General features: G+C 36.9%; 3 protein-coding genes across 4 annotated transcripts; all 3 read left to right on the top strand.

Annotated features, from left to right (window-relative positions):
- Positions 1-26: 26 nt before the first annotated feature.
- Positions 27-11799, top strand: pecr (peroxisomal trans-2-enoyl-CoA reductase). Its single transcript, XM_067431912.1, has 8 exons — positions 27-161; positions 2543-2676; positions 4052-4217; positions 6808-6889; positions 7014-7110; positions 8046-8156; positions 10177-10288; positions 11304-11799. Exons 1-8 carry the CDS (start codon positions 50-52, stop codon positions 11387-11389), a joined length of 900 nt encoding a protein of 299 aa, XP_067288013.1. The 5' UTR covers positions 27-49; the 3' UTR covers positions 11390-11799.
- A 1293-nt stretch (positions 11800-13092) lies between these two features.
- tmem169a (transmembrane protein 169a) lies at positions 13093-18743 on the top strand. 2 transcript variants are annotated; one of them, XM_067431914.1, is made up of 3 exons: positions 13093-13297; positions 13523-13816; positions 14949-18743. In XM_067431914.1, the coding sequence occupies exons 2-3, from the start codon at positions 13576-13578 to the stop codon at positions 15581-15583; spliced, it is 876 nt and encodes a 291-aa protein (XP_067288015.1). In that variant the 5' UTR covers positions 13093-13297; positions 13523-13575; the 3' UTR covers positions 15584-18743. The 2 variants fall into 2 exon arrangements, with proteins under 2 accessions (XP_067288015.1, XP_067288014.1); XM_067431913.1 differs by having other exon boundaries at positions 13484-13816.
- A 1397-nt stretch (positions 18744-20140) lies between these two features.
- Positions 20141-25687, top strand: cflara (CASP8 and FADD-like apoptosis regulator a). Its single transcript, XM_067431598.1, has 10 exons — positions 20141-20259; positions 21123-21771; positions 21942-22047; positions 22129-22264; positions 22868-22914; positions 23026-23089; positions 23164-23216; positions 23346-23424; positions 23814-24312; positions 24539-25687. Exons 2-10 carry the CDS (start codon positions 21464-21466, stop codon positions 24660-24662), a joined length of 1416 nt encoding a protein of 471 aa, XP_067287699.1. The 5' UTR covers positions 20141-20259; positions 21123-21463; the 3' UTR covers positions 24663-25687.
- Positions 25688-27997: the final 2310 nt, after the last annotated feature.

Below are 27997 nucleotides of genomic sequence, written 5' to 3'. Positions count from 1 at the left end.
CTTTTATTTTAAAAATGTCTTGCTTCACAGTCCGTTTGTCTCAGAAATAATGGCAGCGTCCAGTGTTTTTAAAGCAGGTCTTTTCAATCACAAAGTTGCAATCGTGACGGGAGGCGGGACTGGGATTGGAAAAGCTATTTCTTCTGAGCTCTTACAGTTAGGTACGTTTTTACTGGTTTTACAGATGGATTTGTCTTAATCATTATGCGCACAATAACGTTGAATAACCGTGAACTTTAGTCCAGATACTGAGCTACACCTCAATCAAGTCAATAATTTACAAAATATATATTTTTCCTCTTCATCAATCACAAATGTAACTTACTAATGCAACGTATTTGATGTTTTTCGATCACAATGTCAATTTAAGTAATGAATAATGTAACATATTTTGGAATATAAAGTGTTTTAGGAATATAATGTTAAATTATATGGGACCAAACCCCTCTGTAAAACGTTTATTAAAACAATGGGTTTGTCTGTATTGTCTTGCCTTAACAATGATCTTACTTGCCTATTAACTATTACTATGCCTATTAACTATTACTAAATATAACTATTAACTATTGCGCTTATACTCCTTATACTACGGGGCTGTGTAATGCTTTAATATGATTGGCTGACGGTCGTTCTACTACGGTGTGCATTTTTTCACAGCCATGTCTTGTGTGTATTATTATTATTATTATTATTACAGTTTATGGTCTTGACCGCGTTGCAGTCTCATTAGCCTATTCTCACTTCGCCAAATGATTTCAAATATTTCAGACTACTACAACACCAAAATAATAACCCACAACGATTGACTTAAACAATAAGATACAAAAAAGCACTAATTATTTTCATGTTTTTGCCACAAAATGTTTTGTTCGTTGTTTAATAACGGTAAGGACGACGTTAAAGCATAGGCGCGAAAGCCAGTCATAACTTATAACTTTCATGCTTTTATCATGCACACTATACCGTAACACACTCAATATATTTCCCTCACATTTCCTATGTATTCTAAAACAATATGAAGGTATATTTGGTGCGAAACAACTGAACACGTGAGAGTAAAAATTTGTATCTGAGTATATCCACACGTGTATCAATACATTTGAAGTCCCCAAAAAAATATTTTAGGAGTTGTAAACTTGTAGCTTTTTTTCTCTCTTAAAAACACAACACAACAGTTACACCTTAACATATCTTCAATGCAGGTGCACAAATCCTATTCCACGAATCACACATAACGGAACTCATATGCTCACATTTTTGCTACAGTTGCTGCAGTGCATATGGTGCAAAACGCAGTCACACACATCAAAAATGTGAAGTCACGGACAAATGTTGCACATCCGCGAATGTGAATCCATGCAATGAGAGTTGAACACTTGTAGAATATTTGGTCACAAATGCATTATTTTTCTTGGATATTTTTCTTACACAATCACAAATTCATTCACTACAACTACTTGAATCTGCTGCTACGAGTCTCACGCGCAGTTTTTCCGCCTTCAAATGATAAGTTCGGCGCGCTCTCACTTTTCCACCAAATACCACCGAGAAATGTGGAGCAAAAGTGAGTTGTGCATCTGAGAGGCAGCGGCAGGCCCTCCCTGTGCAGAGTGCAGACTTTCGGCCAATCAGAAAAGCTCGTTTGTACGGAGCCCCGCCACCTGCTGCCACATTACCGCCACCTGCTGGATTAGATTGTGGTGCATTGAATAGGTAGGGACAAATATTCTAAATTCTTTATTACCCCTGTATTCTTTATATAAATAATTAACTGCATGTAAATTCTACATGTTTTAAATAATAATAATAGCCTACATTTTTATTTATTTAAGACTGATAAAGTAAATTTAAGAGTCTGCACTCTGCACAGGAAGGGCCTGCCGCTGCCTCTCAGATGCACAACTCACTTTTGCTCCACATTTCTCGATGGTGTATTTCTTTGGTGCAAAAGTGAGAGCAGCGCGCCGAACTTATCATTTGAAGGCGGAAAAACTGCGCGTGAGACTCGTAGCAGCAGATTCAAGTAGTTGTAGTGAATGAACTTGTGATTGTGTAAGAAAAATATCCAAGAAAAGCAATGCATTTGTGACCAAATATTCTACAAGTGTTCAACTCTCATTGCATGGACTCACATGTTAATTCGCGGATGTGCAACATTTGTCCGTGACTTCACATTTTTGATATGTGTGTGTGACTGCGTTTTGCACCATATGCACTGCAGCAACTGTAGCAAAAATGTGAGCATATGAGTTCCTTCATGTGTGATTCGTGGAATAGGATTTGTCCACCTGCATTGAAGAATGTGTTAAGGTGTAACTGTTGTCTTGTGTTTGTAAGGGAGAGAAAAAAGCTACAAGTTTACAACTCCTAAAATATTTATTTCTGTGATTTCAGTTGTTTCGCACCAAATATACCTTCATACCTACTACCGTATAGAACCTAATACTACAGTTATATATATATTACACATACATATATATACACACACGCACACATTTTTTCTCCATAACATTTTAATTCCTTAATGACACCCATGTTGTAGGATGCAATGTGGTCATATCATCCAGAAAGTTTGAGCGTCTGGAGTCAGCAGCTGAAGAGCTGACAAAGAAAATCCCCCCATCAAGTCCAGCTAAAGTGACCCCTATTCAGTGCAACATCCGGAATGAAGAAGAGGTGACAGTTTCCTGAATATCTATTTATACATTGCCTTCATGCCTGAGAAGCATGCATGTGTAAAATGTTGTTGTTTCCAGTGTAGGACACATTCTGGTTACCGCAAATTCCTGTTTATAGATAATAGTGGTATAGGGGCATACACTGCAAAAAAAAATGTCATGCTTTATCACAACTTTTTATAATTTGTCAAATTAGCGTAGAAAATTAATGTGGTTCAGATAACCTAATATTTTGAGTTTCTAAGTATTAAACCAATATCTTTTGTTGTATTAACTATTTTTTTTTATTTCAATGAACTCAATTTTTAGGCAACCAGGTAACTTACTTTTTTAAGTTAAACCAACAATATTTTTTTACAGTGTAGAGGCACCACATTTCAGAAAATGCCCTGGCTCAATTTTTTTATTTTATTCATATTTTTTCTGAAGACAACCATAAATAGCGATGAAAGCCAAAATATTAAATATCATGGATGTATATTTACTGACTAACCCACTATTTTGTAGAGGGTGTCAAAATTAAAAATTTCCCCTGAGATTTGGAGCCAATTTACTGGGGGAGAAAAAAAATGCATTTCTAGCTTCAACATAATTTGTTATTCAGACATTTCTCTTTAAAAAAAAAACATTTCTACCCCCCGTAATATGGCTCAAAATCACAGGTGAATATGGTAATTTTGTTCCCCCTCTAAAAAATAGTGGATTACTCAGTAACTATTTATCCATGACATTTAATATTTTTGCTTGCTTCCCCGTGTATGTGTATTTCAAAAAGAAAATACATTTTAAAAAATGTCTTAACTGGAGACATCTATTTTTACATTTAGCTGGGGTTGAGTTTAGAATTAGAGCTGCACGATTAAATTGAGAATCACAATTGTTTTGTTTTAAATAGATCATAATTCTTCCATTATTCTGAACAGACTAAGCAAAATCACATGTAATTAATTAGACAAAATAATAATTACTGCAATCTATTTAAAAATGTTTAAGAATTTTTTTTTTTTTAAATCTATTTGAATGAATGATTGAATGACTTGCCCAGAAATACTTAACTTGTTTCATTACTAGATGAATCAGTTTTTTTTTTAAAACAAAGCTCTATAACATTTATCTCAGTAATTATGTGATAATTTGAGTATTTGTAACAAAACTGGTTCAAAAAGATTGTGATTTGAAGCTGTTTCATTTACATGACAACTGCTCTCTCTGACTCAGTGCCTGTGTCAACATAGATCTGAATGTGATTTTGTCAAAGGTTTTATTGGCACGGGCAAATCGTTGTCATTAAGATCACGCAAGTGTTTCAATCGGATTATAAAGTGGTGTGACTCTACAGGGAAAATGTGTCATTTAGCTCTCATTTTTGACAGGTGACAAACCTGATGGCTGCCACTCTGAAGCTCCATGGGAGGATCGACTTTTTAGTGAATAATGGAGGTGGGCAGTTTTCCAGCCCAGCAAACATGATGAGTGCAAAAGGCTGGAATGCTGTGATTGACACCAACCTCAACGGAACATTCTTATGCTGCAAAGAAGGTTTGACATAAATGTGAAACCAGAGGCATTCAGTTTAGCCACCAGTTTCACTCTTAAAGCGATAGTTAACCCAAACATTACAGGGTTAAAGGTGGGATAGGTAGGACTGATCTAAAACACTTTTGTCCAAATTTGTTTAAACTTTCTTTATATGTCAATACATAATTAAAATGTAAGTACTCTGAAAAGGAGAGTATAAAAATCGAATGACTCTAGACTTTTAAACTGCAATATACACCAATCATTATTATCGGTCGGGACGAAACAAATGATTGGCTTGGCTCGACTGTCACTCTCTCTCGCTACCATGGCGACCACCACTTTCGCTACAGGATCTGCCCACATGCGCGCACTCGTTTGATTTGAACAGTTCATGAGGCAAAGAAACCTAGGCAAAATAATGGCAGAGAAAGAGCATTCAAAATTCACAGTGCAGGGTTTTACTGTCAGCGAAGGCAAACAATGCAAAAAAGGAAGACAGTACGAGAAAAGGCAATGCACAGAAAGTCTTTGGATAAACAAAGAAATCAAACACGAGTAAATATCTGCGTGGCTTTTCACGCCTGAGGGACCTGAAAAATGACTCATTGCTGACTGTATTTCTGCTGGACAGGTAATCTTTCATTTTGATTATAATTTTTTTTGGTTTATGTTTTAACGAAGCATGTATCAAGAGCACATGAAGCTGCCTAATATAGCTAACATAACATTACTTAGCATAAAGTTAATATGTTATACACTTAGCTATTAGTAGAGATGATAAATACTCAATATGTTTAGCTCAAGTTGATCGCTGTTGTTTAATTTCGCAAAATTTAACTTTAGATAACAAAATGCATGTGTAAAAGCTAGTACACCGCATTCAGGAACTTTTTTTTTAGAACTAGGTTAGCTTTAGCTGCTACTAATCAACAATGCTTTCATCATGGAAACTCTTACATGCAAAACACTGTATATGTTATGAATCTTACACGAAATTCATCTTCATCACAGTATAACTGATGTTATTGGAAAAACATGATGCTACCCGTTTTCTTTGCCTTATAAATATAACTAGCTTGTTACCAAATCAAACAAAAATATATTTTAAACTTTACCAGTATCGGTATTCTAGCTTGATAGTGAGTACTAAAGACAATTTATTTGTTTATATTCATACTGATAAAGTTCATTTTTTTTTATTTATTTTTTTTATTACATGTGGTTCTGACATGATGTCACTACATGCACTCCTCTCGTCTGAGGTAAATAATATGTCTTCCAGCTGATTGGCTGGTGTAGCGCGTTCATGTATTTTGGGGGCGTGGCTTTGGAAAGAGCCCAGAAGGAAGAAGGTGGAGTGAATGGAAATAATGAGCTGTCTTTAAAACTGTCGTGAGAGGTCTACAGACACTCAATTTTTATACTTTCTTTTTCAGAGTACTTACATTTTAATTATGTATTGATATATAAAGAAAGTTTAAACAAATTTGGAAAAAAAGTTTTTTAACCAATTCCTACCTATCCTACCTTTAATTCACCTAAAAATGAAATTTATGTAATTAATGACTCACCCTAATGTTGTTCCACACCCGTAAGACCTCCGTTCATAATCAGAACACAGTTTAAGATATTTTAGATTTAGTCTGAAAGCGTATCTTAAGTGTATGCACACTATACTGTCCATGTCCAGAAAGGGAATACAAACATCATCAAAGTAGTCCATATGTGGCATCAGTTGGTTGATTAGAATGTCTTGAAGCATCAAAAATAAATATTGGTCCAAAAATAACAAAAACTACGACTTTATTCAGCATTGTCTTCTCTTCCGCCTTTGTTTTCAAACCTCAAATATCGATTCAAACGGTCATGAATCAGCGGATTGATTCATGATTTGGATCGCGTGTCAAACTGCTGAAATAACGTGACATTGATGATCCCAATCATCCGGGGGGTTGTAAGTACTAATAAACAGCCAATATCCTAGTAATAACTAGTTAATATTAGAACTGACCCCTAAAATAAAGTGTTAACAGAACCATATTTTTTTTCTTAGTGTTAAGAACATTTGGTAACACTTTAGTATGGGGAACACACATTCACTATTAACTACAACTTCTGCCTCAATAAACTACTAATTTACTGCTTGTTAATAGTTAGTAAGGTAGTTTTTGTAGCAATTAAGTTTAGGTATTGGGTAGGATTAAGGGATGTAGAATAAGGTCATGCAGAATAAGGCATTAATATGTGCTTTAAAAGTACTAATAAACAGCCAATATTCTAGTAATATGCATGCTAATAAGCAACTAGTTAATAGTTAATAACTGAACCTTAATATAAAGTGTTGGCAAACATTTGTATAATCTAAAGGACCCTTTGCCACTATAAAGAACCTTTTGTGCAATAGAAAGGTTCCATGAATGTAGAAGGTTCTTTGCGGAACCATTCAGCAGATTCCAATTAAGAACCTTTGTTTTTAAGAGTGTATTTGTTGTGTTTGTATGTGTAAATTGTAAGCCTTGTTTCTAACGATATAATAAATTGACATGTTGACAATTCTGCATACTACTTCAAGAGCTATTCTCAGACAACTTTTGCTCTTGATTCTTAGCATACAATGCATGGATGAAAGATAATGGAGGTGTGATTGTGAACATCATTGCGGACATGTGGAAGGGTTTCCCTGGAATGGCGTGAGTTGGTAAAAATATTGGTTAATAGAAAATAAGTACTTTACATTTAATGACTGATACTCATGGTAATGCATTTGGTCCCCTTTCAAAGCTATATTTAAACTGCGAGAATTTTTTATGACAGGCACACAGGAGCGGCTAGAGCTGCAGTGGACAACCTGACCAAGAGCCTGGCCATTGAGTGGGCTGATAGTGGGGTCCGGGTCAACTCTGTAGCTCCGGTTAGTGCCAGTTTTGGAAACAATTAAAAAAAGCATTAGTCATCTAGGTGATTAGTTGATTATAATTCATAAATGTAAATATAAGCTAATTAAATGTGCAAAAATAGCATTTTTAAAGAATTCTTTTATTATATCTAAATAATGCAATTCTAATTCAACTGCAATATACATTACAATATAATGTTAGGGGAATGTTAGAGGATAACGTTAGGGCAATGTTAGAATATGATGTTAGGGGAAGGTTAGAAGATAACATTAGGGGAAGTTTAGAATATTATGTTAGGGGAACGTTAGAGGATGACATTAGGGGAACATTATATTATAACGTTAGAGGGAAACATTAGAGGATAACGTCAGGGGAATTTTAGAATATAACATTAGGGGAAGGTTAGAGGATAGACATTGCTATACTAATGCTATACAGTAATGTTCTATTTTCGTTAGGAAAACTTACCTGGCTAACCAAACAGAAAACTTTTTTAAAAAATGACGTATTTTCAACTTGTAAAAAGCGTTCATATCTTCCTAGAGCTCGTATTACAGCTTGTAGCACAAGCTCTAGGAAGACATGAATGCTTTTTACAAGTTGAAAATACATAATTGTGGTAATTATGAGATTGTGAACCTACAGTCAAAAATTATTTGAATCAGCCACATGAAAAACTGAAAAAAAGAAGATCCAACAACATAACTAGACAAAATACTGTGTCTGACCCTCAGAACTCCACTTTCTAATTTAAGATATGCTATGAAATTTGTATTCTTAGATGTATACGCAGACATTTCAAGGAAAGTTAGGTCAATATTTGCCTCAAAAGTTATGAAAAAGTCATGGAAATGTTTTTTTAGAAATATGTATGATGAACCCTATTGAATTTTATTACAGCAACCATGTGTGTGTGTTTGTTTTGTTTTTGTGTTTTTATTGACTGTAGGGAACTATCATATCCAAAACTGCAATGGAAAACTACAAAGAATATGGTCCTACTTTGTTTAAGATGTCAGTGCCATTTAGTCCAGCTAAAAGACTTGGCGTTCCTGAGGAGGTATCACACAACTTATCATGATATTTAAATAGCAGAAACTAATCGAAGAATCAAAGATAAGAATACAATTGCTGCAGCAATATACTAAATATATATATCTGTGTGTATGTATGTATGTATGTATGTATGTGTGTATGTATGTATATATATATATACATATATATGTATGTATATATATATATATATATATATATATATATATATATACATATACATATACATATACAGTCTTGTTCAAAACTTGTTGACTAACCAGAATAATCAAGGTTTTTAGTATATTTTTTATTGCTACGTGGCAAACAAGTTACCAGTAGGTTCAGTAGATTCTCAGAAAACAAACAAGACCCAGCATTCATGATATGCACGCTCTTAAGGCTGTGCAATTGGGCAATTAGTTGAAAGGGGTGTGTTCAAAAAAATAGCAGTGTCTACTTTTGACTGTACAAACTCAAAACTCTTTTGTACAAACATTTTTTTTTTCTGGGATTTAGCAATCCTGTGAATCACTAAACTAATATTTAGTTGTATGACCACAGTTTTTTAAAACTGCTTGACATCTGTGTGGCATGGAGTCAACCAACTTGTGGCACCTCTCAGCTGTTATTCCACTCCATGATTCTTTAACAACATTCCACAATTCATTCACATTTCTTGGTTTTGCTTCAGAAACAGCATTTTTGATATCACCCCACAAGTTCTCAATTGGATTAAGGTCTGGAGATTGGGCTGGCCACTCCATAACATTAATTTTGTTGGTTTGGAACCAAGACTTTGCCCGTTTACTAGTGTGTTTTGGGTCATTGTCTTGTTGAAACAACCGTTTCAAGGGCATGTCCTCTTCAGCATAGGGCAACATGACCTCTTCAAGTATTTTAACATATGCAAACTGATCCATGATCCCTGGTATGCGATAAATAGGCCCAACACCATAGTAGGAGAAACATGCCCATATCATGATGCTTGCACCTCCGTGCTTCACTGTCTTCACTGTGTACTTTGGCTTGAATTCAGAGTTTGGGGGTCGTCTCACAAACTGCCTGTGGCCCTTGGACCCAAAAAGAACAATTTTACTCTCATCAGTCCACAAAATGTTCCTCCATTTCTCTTTAGGCCAGTTGATGTGTTCTTTGGCAAATTGTAACCTCTTCTGCACATGCCTTTTTTTTAACAGAGGGACTTTGCGGGGGATTCTTGAAAATAGATTAGCTTCACACAGACGTCTTCTAACTGTCACAGTACTTACAGGTAACGCCAGACTGTCTTTGGTCATCCTGGAGGTGATCATTGGCTGAGCCTTTGCCATTCTGGTTATTCTTCTATCCATTTTGATGGTTGTCTTCCGTTTTCTTCCACGTCTCTCTGGTTTTGCTCTCCATTTTAAGGCATTGGAGATCATTTTAGCTGAACAGCCTATCATTTTTTGCACCTCTTTATAGGTTTTCCCCTCTCTAATCAACTTTTTAATCAAAGTACGCTGTTCTTCTGAACAATGTCTTGAACGACCCATTTTCCTCAGCTTTCAAATGCATGTTCAACAAGTGTTGGCTTCATCCTTAAATAGGGGCCACCTGATTCACACCTGTTTCTTCACAAAATTGATGACCTCAGTGATTGAATGCCACACTGCTATTTTTTTGAACACACCCCTTTCAACTAATTCAACTAATTGCCCAATTGCACAGCCTTAAGAGCGTGCATATCATGAATGCTGGGTCTTGTTTGTTTTCTGAGAATCTACTGAACCTACTGGTAACTTGTTTGCCACGTAGCAATAAAAAAAAAAACGAAAAACCTTGATTATTCTGGTTAGTCACATTGTACTGCTATTATTTTGAACAATACTGTATATATAATGTTTATCAATAAATACATATGTGTGTGTGTGTGTGTGTGTGTGTGTGTGTGTGTTAGTGTTTAAATAATCTGAGATTTAAAAAAAAAAAGTCTGTTCTGTTCAAGTACTTAATATTTAATATAGATAATAATATATACAAAATATTGATATATTTATTTCTATCAGATATCCCCAGCTGTATGTTTCTTGCTGTCTCCGGCTTCCAGCTACATTAGTGGAGCAACCCTGAAGGTCGATGCTGGACAGAGCCTCTATCATTCTGTGTGGGAGATCCCAGGTACCCATTTTTGAGCTGGATGAGAGCATAACGGCCGTTTCACACATACTCCGTTTGCAGTGTGTATGCGGGGCATATTTTCCCCTGTACCCATGTTAATGGATTACAGCTTTCACACTGCACGTGGATGCAGTCCGTCAATGCGTTCCAGGGGCGGTGCGTATACAGCAACACAGCTATTGTTTCCACAGCAAATCTATTTTTTGCTGTGCTGGATGCACTGAATTGAAGTGACAGTGCATTGTTCGCATTAAAATAAACATGTATTGACGTGAAAATCTAGTAATTTCAACACAAATGCATATAATATTTATGTAATTTATAAATCTACTGTTTCAAAGCCATCACATGGGTTTTTGCCTCTGGCAAAGCAAGGAAAACAAGGAAATAACTAGCACTCATCCTTCCTCCTTTCTTGGAGGTGGAAAAAAAGTTCTTTATGACCTGCTGGATTACTTGTAATAATAATAAAAATAAAAATAAACAAAATAAAAGACAATATTTTTGTCTATTGTAATGTTTGTATATTATATTATATTGACTATAACATGTTTAAATGTTTTGCCACTTGTATTGCATGAGCAACATAATATATGAATCTAAAGGCTATATAAATATCAAGGGATTGGAATAAAGGAACTGAATAAAGCTTTGTTTTTATTAGTGCTTTTAAACATGTTGTCTATGAAAGAGTGTATACACGTGACTGGCTATGATCACAAGCCATGTTCAGTAGCCTAACAACTTTTAAATTTGTAATAAAAATAATGAATAAATGCTGTGTTTGTGGTATACAGCTGCGGATCACTTGCACACTGCAAATGAGGCATATGTGAAAGCACAACAGCATGTACTCCTCCTGCATTGCATACGCACCGCATACGCACCGCAGATCGAGTATGTGTGAAACGGGCGTAACTCATGCTGTATTTGTTTTGAAATCAGTGATGGATGTTGACTCTTTCTATTTGAGTATGCAAATGCTTTCTGTTTCTTTTTGTGTGTCTCTGATCAGACCACAGTGCCTGGCCTCCAGCCCCAGAGGGAGAAAATACAGACACACTAAGAGAAATCATGAAAATTACCAAATCTAAGCTGTGAATCATAGCAAGCCTAGACTGTCAAACAGCTGCTCTTCAATACAGCGTGGGTGAAGAGCAAATGTTTTGTTGTTTTTTTGCTTGGAATTGTAACACGCCTTGACTGTGGCCTTCGAGTGATGCTCACATGCTCACTTTTTGCATTATCATTGCATAATTAAACTCTTAATAGTTCCCAAAAAACTGCTTAATCAATGTAAATATGTGTAATAGTGTGATATTGAAGTGAATAGAACATTTGTAATTTTCTAAAAAGAACATGTAACTGTCACTGATACAAATGTAATTTATTGTTTTTAAAGTTAAGCAATTGGGTAGGTGCCAAATAAGCTGTAAAAATGCTTTTGTAAAATGCATGTTATGTAGTGTGAAATCTGATGTTTGAGAAAATACAAGGGGTCACTAACTTTGTCAATTCTTTCACTGGTTTTTGAATTTTTTTACTGAAATGTGTTCTATGTTGTGACAGAAAGAATTAAGAATACAGGCGTGTCCAACCAAAGGACAACAGAAATTAACACTTATAGTGGTTCCATAAAAGTTAAACATTTGAACAATTCTGAGACAAAATCTTACTATGTGCACATGTCATGGGCTTCACAGTAACATAACCTTGAATGGGGTCCTTCAACTAACAGTAGAATTGCCCGATTTAAAATCAGGATATGATGTCACGCTAGAGGAAATGGTTTTCAGTGACAAAATTCCAAAAGTTCCTACATGTTTAGAAATATATGGATTAAACATTATTGTCATTTACTAAAATAGACACTTGTAAAATTATGCCTGAGGTATTTATTTACATTTGTATGCTTTTCTTTTTAATTTATAAAAGTTGTAATTAATCTATTGAACCATGTTTGAGACAGACACAGGACAATTTTGAGATTTGGTACACAAAAAAAGGGGGGAAAGGCAGTTTTTCTATCACCAGGTCCATGTAAGACAATTCAATGTTTAATCATTTACTGCATTTTAAATTAAAAAAATTTAATCTTGTGTGACAGTGAAAATGCAATGTCACGTCACCAACCCAATTGCAATAGTTTTGCTGGGTCATTTCTGTTATGAAGTAGCTTTTTATCTGATAACAACTGAAATACCACACTTTCAGAAATATGACACTAATTAAAATGACAAACGCAAAAGTTTGATTAAAATGAACATGCTTTAACCGTTTTGTTGTTTTCACAGAAACACCCACCAAATTTGTCACCATCATCGAGGACGATGTTTACTAATTAAAGTGGTATTACAAATTCCAAATATATAATTTAAGGAAAACTTTAGAACAACAAATAGATAACAAATTGAAGCAATGCCCCCAATAAAACATTTAGGTTGAAATATTTTTATTAGTACGAGTAAAAAATTAGTCAAATATTTGTTAATAAATGGCCTAGTTAGAAGCTAGTAGTGCATAGTAGCCTACTCGAGGACATGACAAAACGTGATCATCATCTAAAACTAAAGTGTTGAAATTATGAATGAGTGGTAGGCCTACCCAAACACGATAGTGTGGTACGTTCCTGGCTGTGTTTCTATATAAAATCATGCTTTTATTAAAATTATGGTGATATTATTTTTTTAAGATCATTGTCAGGGGGAATGAATGATTAAGAGGTTTTGCTGGCATCTTTCTCGGAACATATTTAAAAATTGAGGCTCCCTGGGGAGTGCCGGTTGCTAGGCAGAGCGCCGCAACGCGAGCATGCGCACTGAACGCTGCGCTGGCCACTGATTGGCTCAACAATGGCATTATCGGCGTGAGGGGGGATGCGTTGTGTGGCACTGTCCGAAAAAAATAAACCAAGCCCTACAATGTAGCACGTGGAGAGCACTTGCGAATGATAAACTGAATACATTAAGCAAGCGACCTCTGCGTGCATTGCTTAGGAATTTATTCAAGGTAAGAACCGTGTTTTACATCACTATTGTGTGAATCATACACAGATAGTAAGCGTGGGGTGTGACTAGATGTGAACAGTGCCAGGTCCTAAAATGCGATGTAATGTAACGCAAAACAAAGTAGCACTATATATATATATATATATATAACAGCAGGCTGTTGTGATTTTGTTTTCTCTCTCACTAGAAGGCAACATCTTAAAACTGTTATTGACACTGCAATCAGGTGTATCCAGCTGCACACTGACATCATATAGGAATCTCGCCGAGTCCATAGGCATGATGAGTGAAGGGGCGTCTGGAGACATCAGTGGTTTGGAGCTGGAGGGAGTGATTGGGACAGAGGAGACCCCAGTGAACACGCTCCAGAGATCAGCAGAGGAGGAGGGAACCACCACTCGGAGGAAGAAGAAGAAGAAAAAGAAAGAGATCATCTACCGCTCTGACCTGGAGGATGATGACGCTGGGGAGGGGACCTCTGCGAATATAGATGGAACCTTTAGTCCTCCACCTGATGAAGGTGAAAATTTGATATCTGGGGGTGAACTGTATTGCGCTGTTTGTGCAAGTGCAGTGAAATTCAACATTTGTTTGTTCCTGTTATGGGTTAAAATAGATGATGCACCAGCTGTATATCACATGTGCTTTCTATCCAGAACACACTAGATTGAGACCATGAGTAATTATAGTTACTCATAGTAAATATTACATGATTTTAAACTCAATGATCATTTTATTTACATATTGTCTTACAATTTTCAGGTTAACAGTTTTTTCCCCAGACAGATAGGACAACTTTGCAATATCAGGAAATTATTTATTTGCGATTTCTATCTTGGAAAAGGTAGACACATTTATGCTTTAAAAAAAAAAAAAAGTATACTACAATTTAAAAGTTTCCCCCCATCCGTCCATCCACACATCCATCTGTCCCTCCATTCATCCATCCACCCATCCGTCCATTTATCCACCAGTCCATTCATCCAGTCATTCATTCATCTATTATTTTTATTCATCATATAATTTTACAAAATTGTGTTATAGTGTCCAAAAAAATTAAGCAGCACAGCTGTATTCAACATTAATAATAATAAGAAATTTTTTTAGAGAATAGAATGATTTCGGGAGGATCATGGGACACTGAAGACTGGAGTAATGATGCTGAAAATTCAGCTTTAATATCAGGAATAAATGAAAATGTATTAAAATATAAAACGGTTATTTTAAATTGTATTACTGTTTTATTCTATTTTGTATGTATTTAGCCTTAATGTGCATGAAACTTCTTTCAAATCTTATTGATCCCAAACTTTTGAACAGTAGTGTATAATTATTCATTGGTCAAAAATTATGTCATACAATTATAAATTATTATTTGCAGTTTTTGTCAGTCAATATTAAGTACATTTTGTTAGAAATAAAAATATTAATGTAATAGATTATTAGTTATGAAATAAATGATTGATTTCTGTATTTAGCAATTAGTGAGTGTAATTTAATTCAATGTTTTCATGTCTGCTGGCAGGGACTGTATACATCCCGATATTTTTCTTGTAATGCATTTCCTCTTTCTTTCCCACACAATTGACAGATTTTTTTTCTAATAATGTGTTAATGCAATATTCTCCTCCATATTTCTCTCTCGTTCGCAGAAGAAGAGGATATCCCTCCTGACAGCCGTTTCGTGACCCTGACTGGCACCATCACCCGAGGGAAGAGGAAAGGTCAAATGGTGGACATCTATATGACCCTTACTGACAAAGAGCTGAGAGACATGGCACGCTCCAAAGAGCGTCTAGATGCGGAATGTGACGGGCTCGCGGAAGCCAAGCAAAAATCCTGCGCGCTGGGCGTCAGCCAGGGCCCTCACGTTCTTCTCTGGAGCCTTTCCTGCTCCCCCTTCATCTTCATTCTCTCTTTCATCACGTCGTTTTACTACGGAACACTCACCTGGTACAACGTCTTCCTGGTTTACAATGAGGAACGCAGCTTTCTGCACAAGATAACGGTGTGTCCCTTGCTCATTCTGTTATATCCCGTTCTGATCATGGCGTTGTGTGTTTGTATGGGGGTGTATGCCGCTGTGACCCAGCTCTCCTGGGTCTTTGGAGAATGGTGGCTGGCGGTGAGGGACCTGGAGAAGGGCTTTTTTGGGTGGATGTGTGGTAAGCTGGGGTTGGAGGACTGTGCCCCGTACAATATTGTAGAGCTGCTGGACTCTGACACTCTCTCCGGGACCCTCCAGGGGAAGAGGATGGATGAGGTTGAACACACTTCTACTTTGTGAACACAAAAAACATGGATAACATTCTGGGTTTAATACAAGTTAAGCTCTGTCAGAAGCATCTGTAGCCTGCTGTCGATTTCCACAACGATTATTTTGACTTGTCAGAATCAGAAAAAGCAAACTGAAGAAAGAGTCAAAAGGATTTTCGATAGCAGTTAACCTTTTTTCAATCCTGGGCATTCATAGTTCATAGGGATAGTTCACCTAAAAAATGAAAATTCGATCATTATTTTCTCATCCTTACGTTGTTATAAAAGAATATATTTTGAAAGAACCAACCAAATCATTTTATTAAAAAAAATATACAGAAAACTTACATTGAGACATTTCTCAAAAAGTTTATTTTATGTTAATCCTCAGAAAAAAGTCATACAGTCTGGAACAACATGAGGATGAGTATGTGACCGAATTTTCCTTTTGGGATGAGTTTTTTTAGCCAGGTCTTCATTTTATGCAGTTTTATTGACACTGTTGTTACTAGAGAATCATCTATGATTTTGTCATATTGTAAAATGTTACACAATCAATGAAATACAGAACCACGTTACTCTAAGAGTTTAGCACACAATCTTTCCATATCAAATGTAAAATTAGGATTTTATTTTTTAGGTTTTAATGGTGCAGTTCATAATGATGTCCAAAAGCTAATAATTTGTTTTAGAAATCAAACTTTTTTTAAATCATTAAATGCGCCCTAAGGAGGTTCTCATTTAAGCTTACAAGTACAATTTAAGTGTACAGTACATAAAAAACTGCAAAAATGTGCACCATGGTAAGCCAGTAACAATTATTTATATTCAGAGCTCCCAAGTTTGATTTGGCTAAAGGTTTCCAGAATGCATCCTTGCATTTTTACAAAGAAAAGAATGTTTGGCAGATATGCGTTTTTAACATGCTTGGTACCTATCTTCCAGATAAAAGCCTTGTAGGACATTCTTACTGTCACTATCACGATCTTAATCAGTCAGATCTGCTCTATGATGGTGAAAGGAAAATATAGCTATATATCAAACCTTCAGATTCATCTAAGCAGAAGAACGGAGCACTGACGGAAAATAAATAAAATTGCATGTTACTTGCAGAGGAACGTGGTTTTGTTTTCAACCACAGACGTCAATAGAGAGGCATTGTGAACCTTGTATGTACAGCAGTTAAAAAGAATTTGAAACATTCTTAACATCCTTAAAAAGAAATGAGCCGTTCTCATAGCCTTTCATCACAACAGTATATCATGTTACCAATGTTGTGTAATTAGATGTATGCTACATGTTTACCTTTGTTATGCATTATACACATTACACACATTTGACTGTAATCTGATCGATACTTGCACTCGAACCAGACACTAAACAACAGCAACACTCTAAGCAGACAAATTAACATTTACACTGCGATTTTACACTTTGAATACTTTTATTATAATTGTTTTATCTTATATTCTGTTCGTATGTCCCAAATCCCTGAACTGTTGTGTTAGTGTTTGAGACAGTGTGGTGCTTTGTATTTTCACAGATGTAACAACAATGGTGCTATAATAATGTTCAGCAAGGATATCAGCCATTAAAAACCACAAAATGTTTTATACACATTAAAGTTAATGGTTCTGTTGTCCCGGAAGATCATATTACATTTTTAAAAACCTTTTAAAAGGACTTCATTTGATTATTGGACAAGACTACTTTAGATGGGGTTGTGTCTGCTCAAAAATTCAATAGATAGTTCAGCTCTGATAAGGATGTATGAATTATAGTACTCATTTGCAACAAATTTACAACTATGGATGGAGGCATACTGTTGTATTGTAAAGTAATTAAATGCAGGGTTCCCAGCATGGTCACTAGAAAATGGGAACAGGGACTGTTAAAATTGTTAGAAAATTAGTAGATGTATACTTTTCATTTTGTTTAAAAGGAAAGGGGAAAGAAGGTGCTTTAAGAAATTGGGGTCAGCAGTCCAGGGCAATGGGGACTGTGGAAAAGAGGTGAAGAAGCGTGTGCAGGCAGGTTGGAATGGGTGGAGAAAAGTGTCAGGTCTGTTGTGTGATAAAAGTGTACCAGCAAGAATGAAAGGAGTATAGAGAAACCAGCGATGTTGTATGGTTTGGAGACAGTTGCACTGAGGAAAAGACAGGAGGAAGAGCTAGAGGTAGCAGAGCTGAAGATGTTGAGGTTCTCTATGGGAGTTACGAGGATGGATAGCATCAGGTATGAGTACATCAGAGGGACAGCACATGTGAGATGTTTTGGAGACAAAGTCAGAAAGGCCAGTTTGAGATGGTTTGGACATGTTCAGAGGAGGGAGAGTGAATATATTGGTAAAAGGATGCTGAGGTTAGAGCTACCAGGCAGGAGGTACTGGAGGTTATGGATGTAGTGAAGGAGGACATGAAGGTAGTTGGTCTGAGAGAAGAGGATACAGAGGATAGGACTGGATGGAGGCAGATGATTCGCTGTGGCGACCCCTGAAGAGAACAGCCGAAAGGAAAAGAAGAAGGTACTTCTAATTTTGTTACTAGAAAATTTATCTTGTCTGATTTGTAAGTGAATTCTTATTTGGAGTCAAAAAATATGGATTGGTCTGGATCAAAATTATTTAAAAAAAGAAAAAAAGAAAAAAAACTTGTCCCGTAAAAAGTGTGGGAACCCTGTAAATTACAAAATATCTTACCAGAGATATATATGATTCTGATCTGCATAATTGTCAGTATGTTAAAAAAAGAAATGTATATTATGTAAAGACAAAATTGTGAAAGATATGAACATTTATATCTGAAGTATTAAATCTGATTGATATATGGAGGTATTAGAAGCTTTTCAACTACTGTATTAAATCTGCAAATAAGCAGGCTTGATGTAAACCACCTTTTAAAGGAATAATTCTAATCTATTTGGAGCTTTTACAACTGCTATGCTGTAGACTATACAACAGACTATCATCATGCCGCTCATAACACAAGACCATGACCTGTTTTTTTTTTAAGGTAGTTATGCCAGCCTTAAACTGTTCTATAAAGAACACTGACATTATTACATTTTGTCTAGCCTGTTTTTCTGTAAACATGGTTTCAAAGCACGCACTTTGTTTTCTATAGCATGAACTTAAAAAAGTTCTGTTTTCACACTTATACACTGGGTGTGTAACAGTTATTTCAATTTCAACAATTTATAATAAATACATTTATCTGATTTGTTTCAATAGTTTTCCTTTCAGATGTAAGATGTTTACAGCTCTTACCCACTGTTTAAAGTGTGTTGTGCTATATAACTGGGTCACACAAGAAAAGAAAAAAAAGATTATAATTAGAATTTTCATCATTTAAAATGCTGTAGTAAATGCATAGTAAATGATTAAACGTTTATTTGTCTTGCATGGACCTTTATCTTTAGATTTTTTGAGCCAAAACTCAACATTTTCCTATGGTGTAACTGTCTCAGCCATGGTTCAATAAATTACAACTTTTATAAATTAAAAAGAAAGTGACCCCTTATATTTTCTCAAATATCAGACTTAAAACTATGCATCATCATTTTTTCTTCAAAAGCAGTGTTTTACAAAAAAAAAAAAAAAATTAAATAAATAAATATCACTGTTGCTTGTCAACAATCATCGCTTTCCTTTTAATAATCCTCCCAGATCCAGTTCAACCAGTCTGGTACACAATCTGCACTAATGAAGTGTAATGAGAAGGTAGCACTCAAAAGTAGCTTTTCTTCACAAAATGAATACATACTTTTAGTAGGTGAATTGTGACGCAGCAGTGATGGTTATTTTACAATTTATACATCATTATCATTTCATGCTTGTGTCATTTGTGGTGTCTGTAGGTCTATTTCACAAAGTAAGGCTACAACACATCGCAAAATTAACTACCCTGGAGTTACAGAGTGCAAGCAAACGCAAGAAGCTGTGCAAAACAGTTCTTTTTAAAGGATTTTAGCTCCCCAGTCCCAGTTGCAAGCCTGACAGGGTAATGTAAGATGCTGGAATGACCTGGAATTATAACGTTTACTTTAGGCCTTAAAAAATAATAATTCTGAGCTGGTACAGTATATATGGGAGTTTGTATGTGTTACAGAAGGTGTGTGTGTGTGTGTGTGTGTGTGTGAGAGAGAAAGAGAGAGAGAGAGAGAGAGAGAGAGAGAGAGAGAGAGAGAGAGAGAAATAAATCTAAGTGAAAAATCAAACTTGTTTTTTTATTAAAATATAAAATTCATACATTTATCAATATGCCTGTGTGAGTGTGAGAGAAATAAATTCAAATGAACAATCAAACTGTTTTCTTTATTAAAATTTAAAATTCATTCATTTATACATTTATCAATATGCCATAGTCTACCATATGTCTTAGTTAAAGCTCGTAATACAAAGTCTTTCTACATGAAAGCAGAATTTTTCAATGTGTGACAGCGTCCTGTATCATAAAGTCTCTGCAGTTTGTAACAAACCAAACCATGTGAAAATCCGGTTAAAACTCGGGGAGATATGATCATTGTAGTTGGGAATACATCTTCCTCAGTAGAAATAAATGCGGGGGCGGCGCATTGGAGACTCATCCAAGATAGCGCCGCGCTGATACGTCCGCTCCAATAGGCAGCGTAAAGTCTATGGGGCGTCTACGTAAATGCGTGTAACTATCGCTTTCGTTATATAGGACATGAAGCCAATCGACGACAACGGTAATATATCTTTCTTTTTGTTCATTGTAACTTAATAATCCTTTATCGTTTGAAGTTTATTGATGGTAACCTAGCATTAAATACATTTGCACATGTTTTAGTCGAATGCGAATGGCATCGCTTGGTTTATGAATCCCCTATTTGTTTGACGCAGTGAACACTAACCTAATTTATCGCTATACATAGTGTAGTTCGTGTTTTTAAAAGTGTGTTAGATGGTAGCTCCTCCCTATAATCCTAAAGGCCACGTAGACCTTTTGCTTTTACTCAAGATGCCATTGTTCATATATTAAACCTCTCTTTTGTTTCGGATTTTTCCAACGTATCGGGTGAACATTTTTAGATGACGTAAAATCTGATTTTAAACTGGTAACAGTTACTGAGAAACGAAGTTCCAAAGAACCGGTTTTCAAAAGAAGTAGCAATGTTAACCTTACGCACCATAAACTATTTTAAACTCGACAGATATGTGAGAGAGATGGGTGAGAGTTTCATAGTGTGAGAAGCAACCGAGTTACTTCTCTCGTTGGTTCACGGGAATCCCCTTACAATTATTTAGGGAGTCACGTTACGGTTTTGAAATTGATGATTGCACAAACTCCTAAGATACTTTACAGAACGTAGTCCAAAGCGCGGGGGGAAATGGGAAGTGGTCAGTCCAAACTCACAATATACCAATGTAGATGTAGATTTGTAAATGCAATGTATTTTATTATAATGTTTGTGAAAATGGTCACAACTCTGCGGTGGCTGGCAACTTTTTTTTAAACGCCGGCGGGGAAAGAGGTAAGAGTGATGGGTACTTTCTATGAAAGGCATGGTTTCTTTTTTAGCTAAATATCTATTTTCACTTTTTCTTTTAGTGTCTCCTGGAGATGAGCCAATCTTCAGGCATCCTGGCAAATTATGGGCTTTAAAATTGTAAGTGATTTGTCACTTACAAGTTTAAATCCCATAGTGGCTGTTGATTTCTACAAGATTGTGATGAATGAGGCTGCATTGGATTTTCTCCCTCTCTCTGTCAAGACAAATGCCATTTTTATTCAACATTTTATTCTTAAAAAAAAAAAAACACAAACCCAGACATCCTCCCTTTGTTCCTGGGCTAGACAAACATAGCTCAAAATGCCTAAAATGGCCTATTCCCAGCTTTTAAAATTACCCAAACTATAACCTACAGCATCTATACAGGCTCATATGTGACATGGCGGATGGATTTTCTATCATGGTAAACAAAGTGACCGCATCCCTTAATAACGAGGAGTGTAGGATCCTTCTGTACCTTTGTACAGATTTATTCGCCAACAGCTGTGTGGAAGATTTGAGGGGAGCTTTGCTGGCCTTTGCCAAACAGAGACAGGATCAAGCTGGGCAGTCTCAGGCTGGGGATGCCCTGCTGATGGAGCTCATGTTCCGAATGAAGCGTTTTGATATCCTAAAGAAACATTTTGGCACCAACAAGCAACAGGTGGAAAGAACTCTGCAGGAGGGAAGGGCCCTCTCAGATTACAGGTAATTTATCACATTAATTCTTACATGCCTAAGAAAAACAATGGTGAAAATAAATATGGTAATGAAAAGTCTTATTTTAGAGCCTGTCATTTGTTTTTGGGGCTATTAGAGCGCACTCTTGTGGAAGAGTGTTATTTTCTCTCACCTGAATGATGATCTCATTTACACAGGGTTCTAATGGCAGATGTAAATGAAAACCTGGACAAGGAGGAATTACAGTCTCTTATCTTTCTTCTGAACAGTATCCTGCCCAAAGAAAGAATGGCTAGAGCTACTGTAAGTCAAACCACTTTCCTGGGATTTACGTTATGTGCAAGTTTATCTCATGGTTGTTTCATTTCGTTTGGTTTCTAATAGAGCTTTTTAGATGTGGTGGTGGAGTTGGAGAAGTTAGATGAAGTATCTTGTGATAAGCTAGACCTTCTTGAAGAGTGTTTGAGGAACATTCAAAGAATGGACCTTGTCAAAAGGATTCAGGCCTACCAGAATAGAGGTCAGTAATTTCTGAGGTTAATATTCTTTTTGTTGTTTGGCCAACTGCTTGTCAGTAAAGAAAAATGCACTGCAATGTCATATATTCTTTATATGTGAATAAAAGCCTGAATTCAATCTGTTCATCATATAAAGTGATCGAGTCTTTTCAGAACATTTGGACTAAACCACTCAATTCATATGGATTATTTTTACGATCTCTTAAATTTTTGGAGCGTCAAAGGGGTAGTTGCGTAGATTTCATCAAAAAGATCTTTGTGTGTTCTGAAGATGAATGGAAGTCATATGGGTTTGCAATGACATAAGAGTGAGAAATTAATTACAGAATTATTTTTTGGGTGTACTGTCTGTTTAATTCTGTTATGTAGTAAGTTCCTAGAACATTTAGTTATTATAGCCATACTATAATGCTTAATTTTACCTCCAAAAGCCTCTCACTGTATCAAAGTCAAAAAAAATTGTTTTTACGTAGCTGACATTTAGATGGCTTTTTTTATGGCTCCATTTACCAAGCTTGAACGGTATCCAACCCAAAATAAATTTAAAGTAATACAAAATTTAATACATAATTAAATGTAAAAAAAAACATTTTTAATTTATTCAGGTCAGAACGTACCATGTGCAGTCACTAAAGTTCAGAATTCCTACAAGGTAAGACATTTTCAGAAAATATTTTTCTTATAACTTCACAATAGATGAATGCGGTATGTTAAATAATTATATAAATTTTACTTACGGCTTCTCTATATTTCTTCATTTCAGTTCACACCTGGGACGTGTCAGTCTTCAGTTAAACCAGTGAGACAACCGCAATGCTGTTCTCAAGGTGAATTTTTATAATTTTTTTGCTTTAACTTTAATCCTATGAATAACATAAACTTACCAATGGTCTTTTTCTAGAGTTAAAAAGTTTAAAGCTTTCGGTGCCTGAAACAGGGAAGCAACAACAACAGGTAAGAAATTGCTTCTCACTTATTAATAAATAGTCCTTGTGGCAAAGCCTAGCCATTTTTCTTTGTTTGATTGTTGTTTTATTTGAGTAGGTTACAAGCTATTCCTCCCACTGTCTGTGTGTCTGCTAGGCTTTTGTGGAGGAGTATCAAATAAATCCTGAGCACAGAGGCCTGTGTGTGATTATTGACTGTGTTGGCTCTGATGGAGGTAAGTGTGTGTGTGTGTGTGTGTGTGTGTGTGTGTGTGTGTGTGTGTGTGTGTGTGTGTGTGTGTGTGTGTGTGTGTGTCAAAGTGTGTGATACAGGTTTTAACCCTTTACGTTTATTGAATGTTATAGTCATTATCAGACGTTAAATTGTCTCAGACTGCTTCTGAAAAACCTGTTTTTGACCCATTGGTTTGCTACGTAAACTTGTTTGCAGAAAAAACACAATGTCATGTTTGCCCACAGGGGAAGGCTGATTTAAAAAAAAAAAAAATCCACCCACAACGTTCTAAAGAAATTGCCATTTTTTCCCCTTTAATTACAAAATTAAAAACTGTGAGAAAAGAACCTACAGCTGCATCTAAACATCTACATGTTTGTATCCTTTCAGAGATGTTGAATCGGACATTTGAGCATCTGGGTTTCATAGTCATTTTCCACTCTCTCCTGGGTCTGAAAGAAACCCAGAAGGTCTTGAAGGATCTGACCCAGAACCGGAGACTTCAGAGGGTCAACCACTTTGTCTGCTGCCTCATTAGCAGAGGAACAGACACTCATCTCTTGGCTACAGACTCTAACAGCCATGGCATGATCTTGGATCTCAGGCAGCTTTTCAGCCCGAATCAGTGTCCCTCTCTGTGTGGTAAACCCAAACTCTTCTTCACCCAGATCTACCGAACCACAGAACCCCCCCTAACACCCTCAATAGATGATGAATGCATTGAGACAGATGGACCAAAATGCCAGCGTTCTGAACCGCCGACCGTCCCAGTGTCAGCGGATGTCCTTTGGAGTGTGTGCACCGCAGAGGCAAAACTGCTGGAAGGTTCTGGCCATCGGTCGGTTTACCTGCATGCATTAAACTCTGCCTTACTGAGGGGACATGAGAGGTACTTTATGAACTTTTTACCAGCTGTCTACAAGAGCCAATGTTCTCCATGAGTCAGTCTATTATTGCTTATGACCAGAAATTTAACAATGCAGTAACTGTAAAGATAACACTGTGCACGCTAAATCATTTTCAGTTTTGCTTTTTTTAGTTGGGATTTTCACTCAGAAAAAAATATGATATAATAAAAATATAATGTTATTTTTTTTTCCAACTTCATTTTGCAGAAAGATGCCTTTATTGGACATCATGACCGAGGTCAACAGAAACGTGTTTCGTCACAATCAGCAGAATCCTCAGAAGTATCAACTACAACTCTCTCATACACTACGGAACAATCTTTACTTGTAACACGTGTGTGTGTAACACAACTCGTTTTTTCCCATGCACACACACACTACTTGTGTACCAATGCATAGCGACATATTGCCATAATAATCAATTGTTCTCATTATTGTATGTTTTTATGTTAATATTAATGTGTATTTATTTGCTTTTTATATATATATATATATAATCTTTATCCCATCACTTGTGGCAGCTAACACAGTGTTTTTTGTTGGAAAATTAGTGCTAATTAACTTAAGAAGAATACCCTCAGTCATTAGTTGAGAAAATCACATCAATGAAGTTTATTTCTATAGCGTTCTCGGAGTACTTTTGTTGGAGCAGCTTTGTAGAAAATCATGTCTAGGTGCTCCAAGGAAAGCACTGATTAGGAAGAGGGAGAAATGATAGAACTGTTAGTTCTAGGAGCTAGCATTCTCTTAATGTCCGCCTTTTTCACAAGCTGTGTGTATAAACATGTGCAGATTGTATTTATTTAAATCATTATTCTAGGTATCAGTCGTCTGACATTTTATTACGTTAATGAGCCTGATATATTGTAGCATGATGGGCAACTCATGGTAGCTGATAAGTTGATTTTCTGTATCTGGTAATAACTCAAGCTTCTGCTACTAGCTTCTGAACTAGTCTCTAGGAATAAATCAGAGTTGCTGCTTTTTTATTTTATCCAAGAATTTCCTTCATTTTTATCCAAAGTTGTTAGCGTATCATTTGGAATTTAATACAGCCGCAAATGATTTATACCCTATAAATAAATGTGTAATCACTTCAATTATTATAATTAGCTTAATTTGTCATGTAGAATTTCAGTGGAGGAACTGGGTGATTTGTATTAGCAAATTATGAATGAATCGAATGTGAAAAAGTGGCCAGCATTAAGAGGTTGGTAAAGCCTGTTACGGTCTACTCATGGAAGGACAAACTGGGCCAAGGTGAGTATTATGATTTGATGTGATTTCAAGTAAGACTACACTCACTTTGTGTTCTGTCGAAGATGCTACAAATAAAAGACCATTAGATTACATATACATCGAAGAGTTTTGAGTTGCTGTCTTTTCTTAGCTTAACGAGTTACTGTCACCACTTTGACATAAAATAACCTGAAAAGACAATCAGTCAACTAATCTTTTCATCCAGTGTTCAGATTTTAAACTAGTAGCTAACCGAGTCATGGCACTGGGGGATTTTATGACTCGGTAAACGCTGACTGGTTGGCGCGTTACCGACGAAAATACGTTTGGTGAAAAGATAATGTCAAACTGTTTTGATGAACATTGAAGGCCTGTATCTAAATAGACCGATTATTGTTTAGTGTAAAATTGAATTGACACATTTTAAGTTCTATCCTAAGCAGCCTGCCCTACTAATGTAGGCTATGTGCAAATTCCAAATGTGATCTTGCCAACTGAATATGGCTTTTGAAACGATGAGAAAAGGGTGTGTGAACTAAATTTTTCACCCATTTAAAAAAATATATATATATTTTCCACCAGGGGTCGCTTAACCTACCAAGACCAAGGAAAACGTACTCGGTTACTTTCGTAACCTCGGTTCCCTGAGAGAGAGGAACGAGTATTACGTATGGGAAAAACTCCTTTTCTCGAGAATGTGAAGCAAAACTTTTAATAAAGGTATCTATGTAAAGCGCAGTGAGCTGCACGGCCATAGCCCAGCGCGAGGAGCGCTCTGATTGGCCGGGCTGCGGCAACTGCAGGAACCTATGGTGAGGCGGCTGAGAGGAACGAACCAATGGGGGGCGTTCCAGAAGCCCGCCGAAAAAGGTGCTTATATTTGCATACAGGAGGCTATATAAGACCCTAATTCGCCATAGGTGTCAGGTTTTAAGATCGACTGAAGCGATACCTGAGAAGCATAAACACGGCACGGAACGTAATACTCGTTCCTCTCTCTCAGGGAACCGAGGTTACGAAAGTAACCGAGTACGTTCCCTTTCGAGAGAGGTTCCTCGTATTACGTATGGGAACACAATGTAAAACGCCGTGTGTGCTGACTGACCCAGTATACCCAAAGCACATGTTATAAACCCCCGAGACACCGACAGAGGCGGCTTATAAGGGGAATGAAGAACCGGAAGAGTCGGTTCGTTTGAACAGCTGATCGGACATAGTCGGATCTTATGATGAATGAATAGTGCTTAAGGACTAATGTGTACAGGCCAAAATGTAAGGCAATCTGTTTGCCAGGGTCAAGATAGAGCCTAGATGGAGAGAAGCCCTGCTTGTAGAGCTGGAACCTCCAACTTGTAGAATCTGATAAAAGTGGACGGAGAGGCCCAGCCTGCCGCCGCACAGATATCTTCCAAAGAAATGTCACACGACCAAGCCCAAGATGAGGCCATGCCTCTAGAGGAGTGGGCTTAAATGCCTGTAGGACAGGTTAGGTCCTGGACCTATATGCTAGTGGGACTGCATCCACTATCCAGTGTGAGAGACTGTTTCATGACAGCACAAACTTTAGTGCGGCCACCGAAGCAATGAAGAGCTGCTCCGACTGCCTGAAGGGGGCGGAGCGCTCTAGATACAATCTCAATGCTCTGACTGGGCAGAATAGGTTTGCGTCTTATTCTCTCTGAGACGCGGGTTAAGCAGTGCAAAGACCTGCATACTGAAGGGGTTGATAGCACTTTCAGCATAAAACCATGCCTCGGTTTGAGCACAACCTTGAAGTTGCTGGACCCAAACTCAAGACAGGAAGGGCTCACGGAGAGTGCAGGTAAGCCACCCACTCGGTTAACCGAGGCCACAGCCAGCAGAAAAACGGTTTTGAGTGATATGTGCTTCAAGCTCGTGTTCTGAAGTGGTTAGGAGGGGGAACCCTTCACGGCCTCCAAAACCATGGCGAGGTCCCAAATAGGGACCGAGGTAGGGGCAAGGCGGGCTGAATCTCCTGGCCCCTTTAAGAAAACACTCAATAAGATCACTTTTCCCTAGTGAATGTGCCGCGATCGGAGCGTGGCTATCTGCTATGGCGGAGACACACACCCCGAGTATGGAGGGGGGACGACCCGCATCCATTAGCTCTTGGAGAAAGCGAGCGGTTCCGCCAGTTCGCATGAGTGTGCGTTGATGTTTCGCGTAGCACATTGGTTAGAAAACCACTGACCACTTCAAAGCAGAGCTGCCAGATAGCAGGGGCTCTAGCTTCCGAAATAGTGTTCATAACTTGTCAGAGAGGTTCCCGGATACCGTTGATGGGCCATACGTGGAGGGCCCACAGCTCGGGATTGGGATGCCAGACCTTCCCTTTCATTGGCAGAATAGGCATGGGGCTGTGTCTGACAGCTGAAACAGTATGGAGAACCATGTGCAGTTCTTCTA

Source organism: Pseudorasbora parva, chromosome 22 (assembly GCF_024679245.1).
Source record: "Pseudorasbora parva isolate DD20220531a chromosome 22, ASM2467924v1, whole genome shotgun sequence".
In the NCBI taxonomy this organism is placed as follows: domain Eukaryota; kingdom Metazoa; phylum Chordata; class Actinopteri; order Cypriniformes; family Gobionidae; genus Pseudorasbora; species Pseudorasbora parva.
The sequence above is the reverse complement of the archived record's forward strand: the minus strand, read 5'-3'. Positions and strand labels throughout refer to the sequence as shown.

Bases quoted from the DNA above. Each gene is read 5' to 3' on its own strand.
- tmem169a (XM_067431914.1), top strand. From the start codon at position 13,576: ATGATGAGTGAAGGGGCGTCTGGAGACATCAGTGGTTTGGAGCTGGAG. The intron at 13,817-14,948 runs GTGAAAATTTGA...TCTCGTTCGCAG, and splicing joins TAGTCCTCCACCTGATGAAG to AAGAAGAGGATATCCCTCCT.
- pecr (XM_067431912.1), top strand. From the start codon at position 50: ATGGCAGCGTCCAGTGTTTTTAAAGCAGGTCTTTTCAATCACAAAGTT. The intron at 4,218-6,807 runs GTTTGACATAAA...CTTGATTCTTAG, and splicing joins ATTCTTATGCTGCAAAGAAG to CATACAATGCATGGATGAAA. The intron at 8,157-10,176 runs GTATCACACAAC...TATTTCTATCAG, and splicing joins GACTTGGCGTTCCTGAGGAG to ATATCCCCAGCTGTATGTTT.
- cflara (XM_067431598.1), top strand. From the start codon at position 21,464: ATGGCGGATGGATTTTCTATCATGGTAAACAAAGTGACCGCATCCCTT. The intron at 22,265-22,867 runs GTCAGTAATTTC...TAATTTATTCAG, and splicing joins TCAGGCCTACCAGAATAGAG to GTCAGAACGTACCATGTGCA. The intron at 23,217-23,345 runs GTAAGAAATTGC...TGTGTCTGCTAG, and splicing joins CAGGGAAGCAACAACAACAG to GCTTTTGTGGAGGAGTATCA.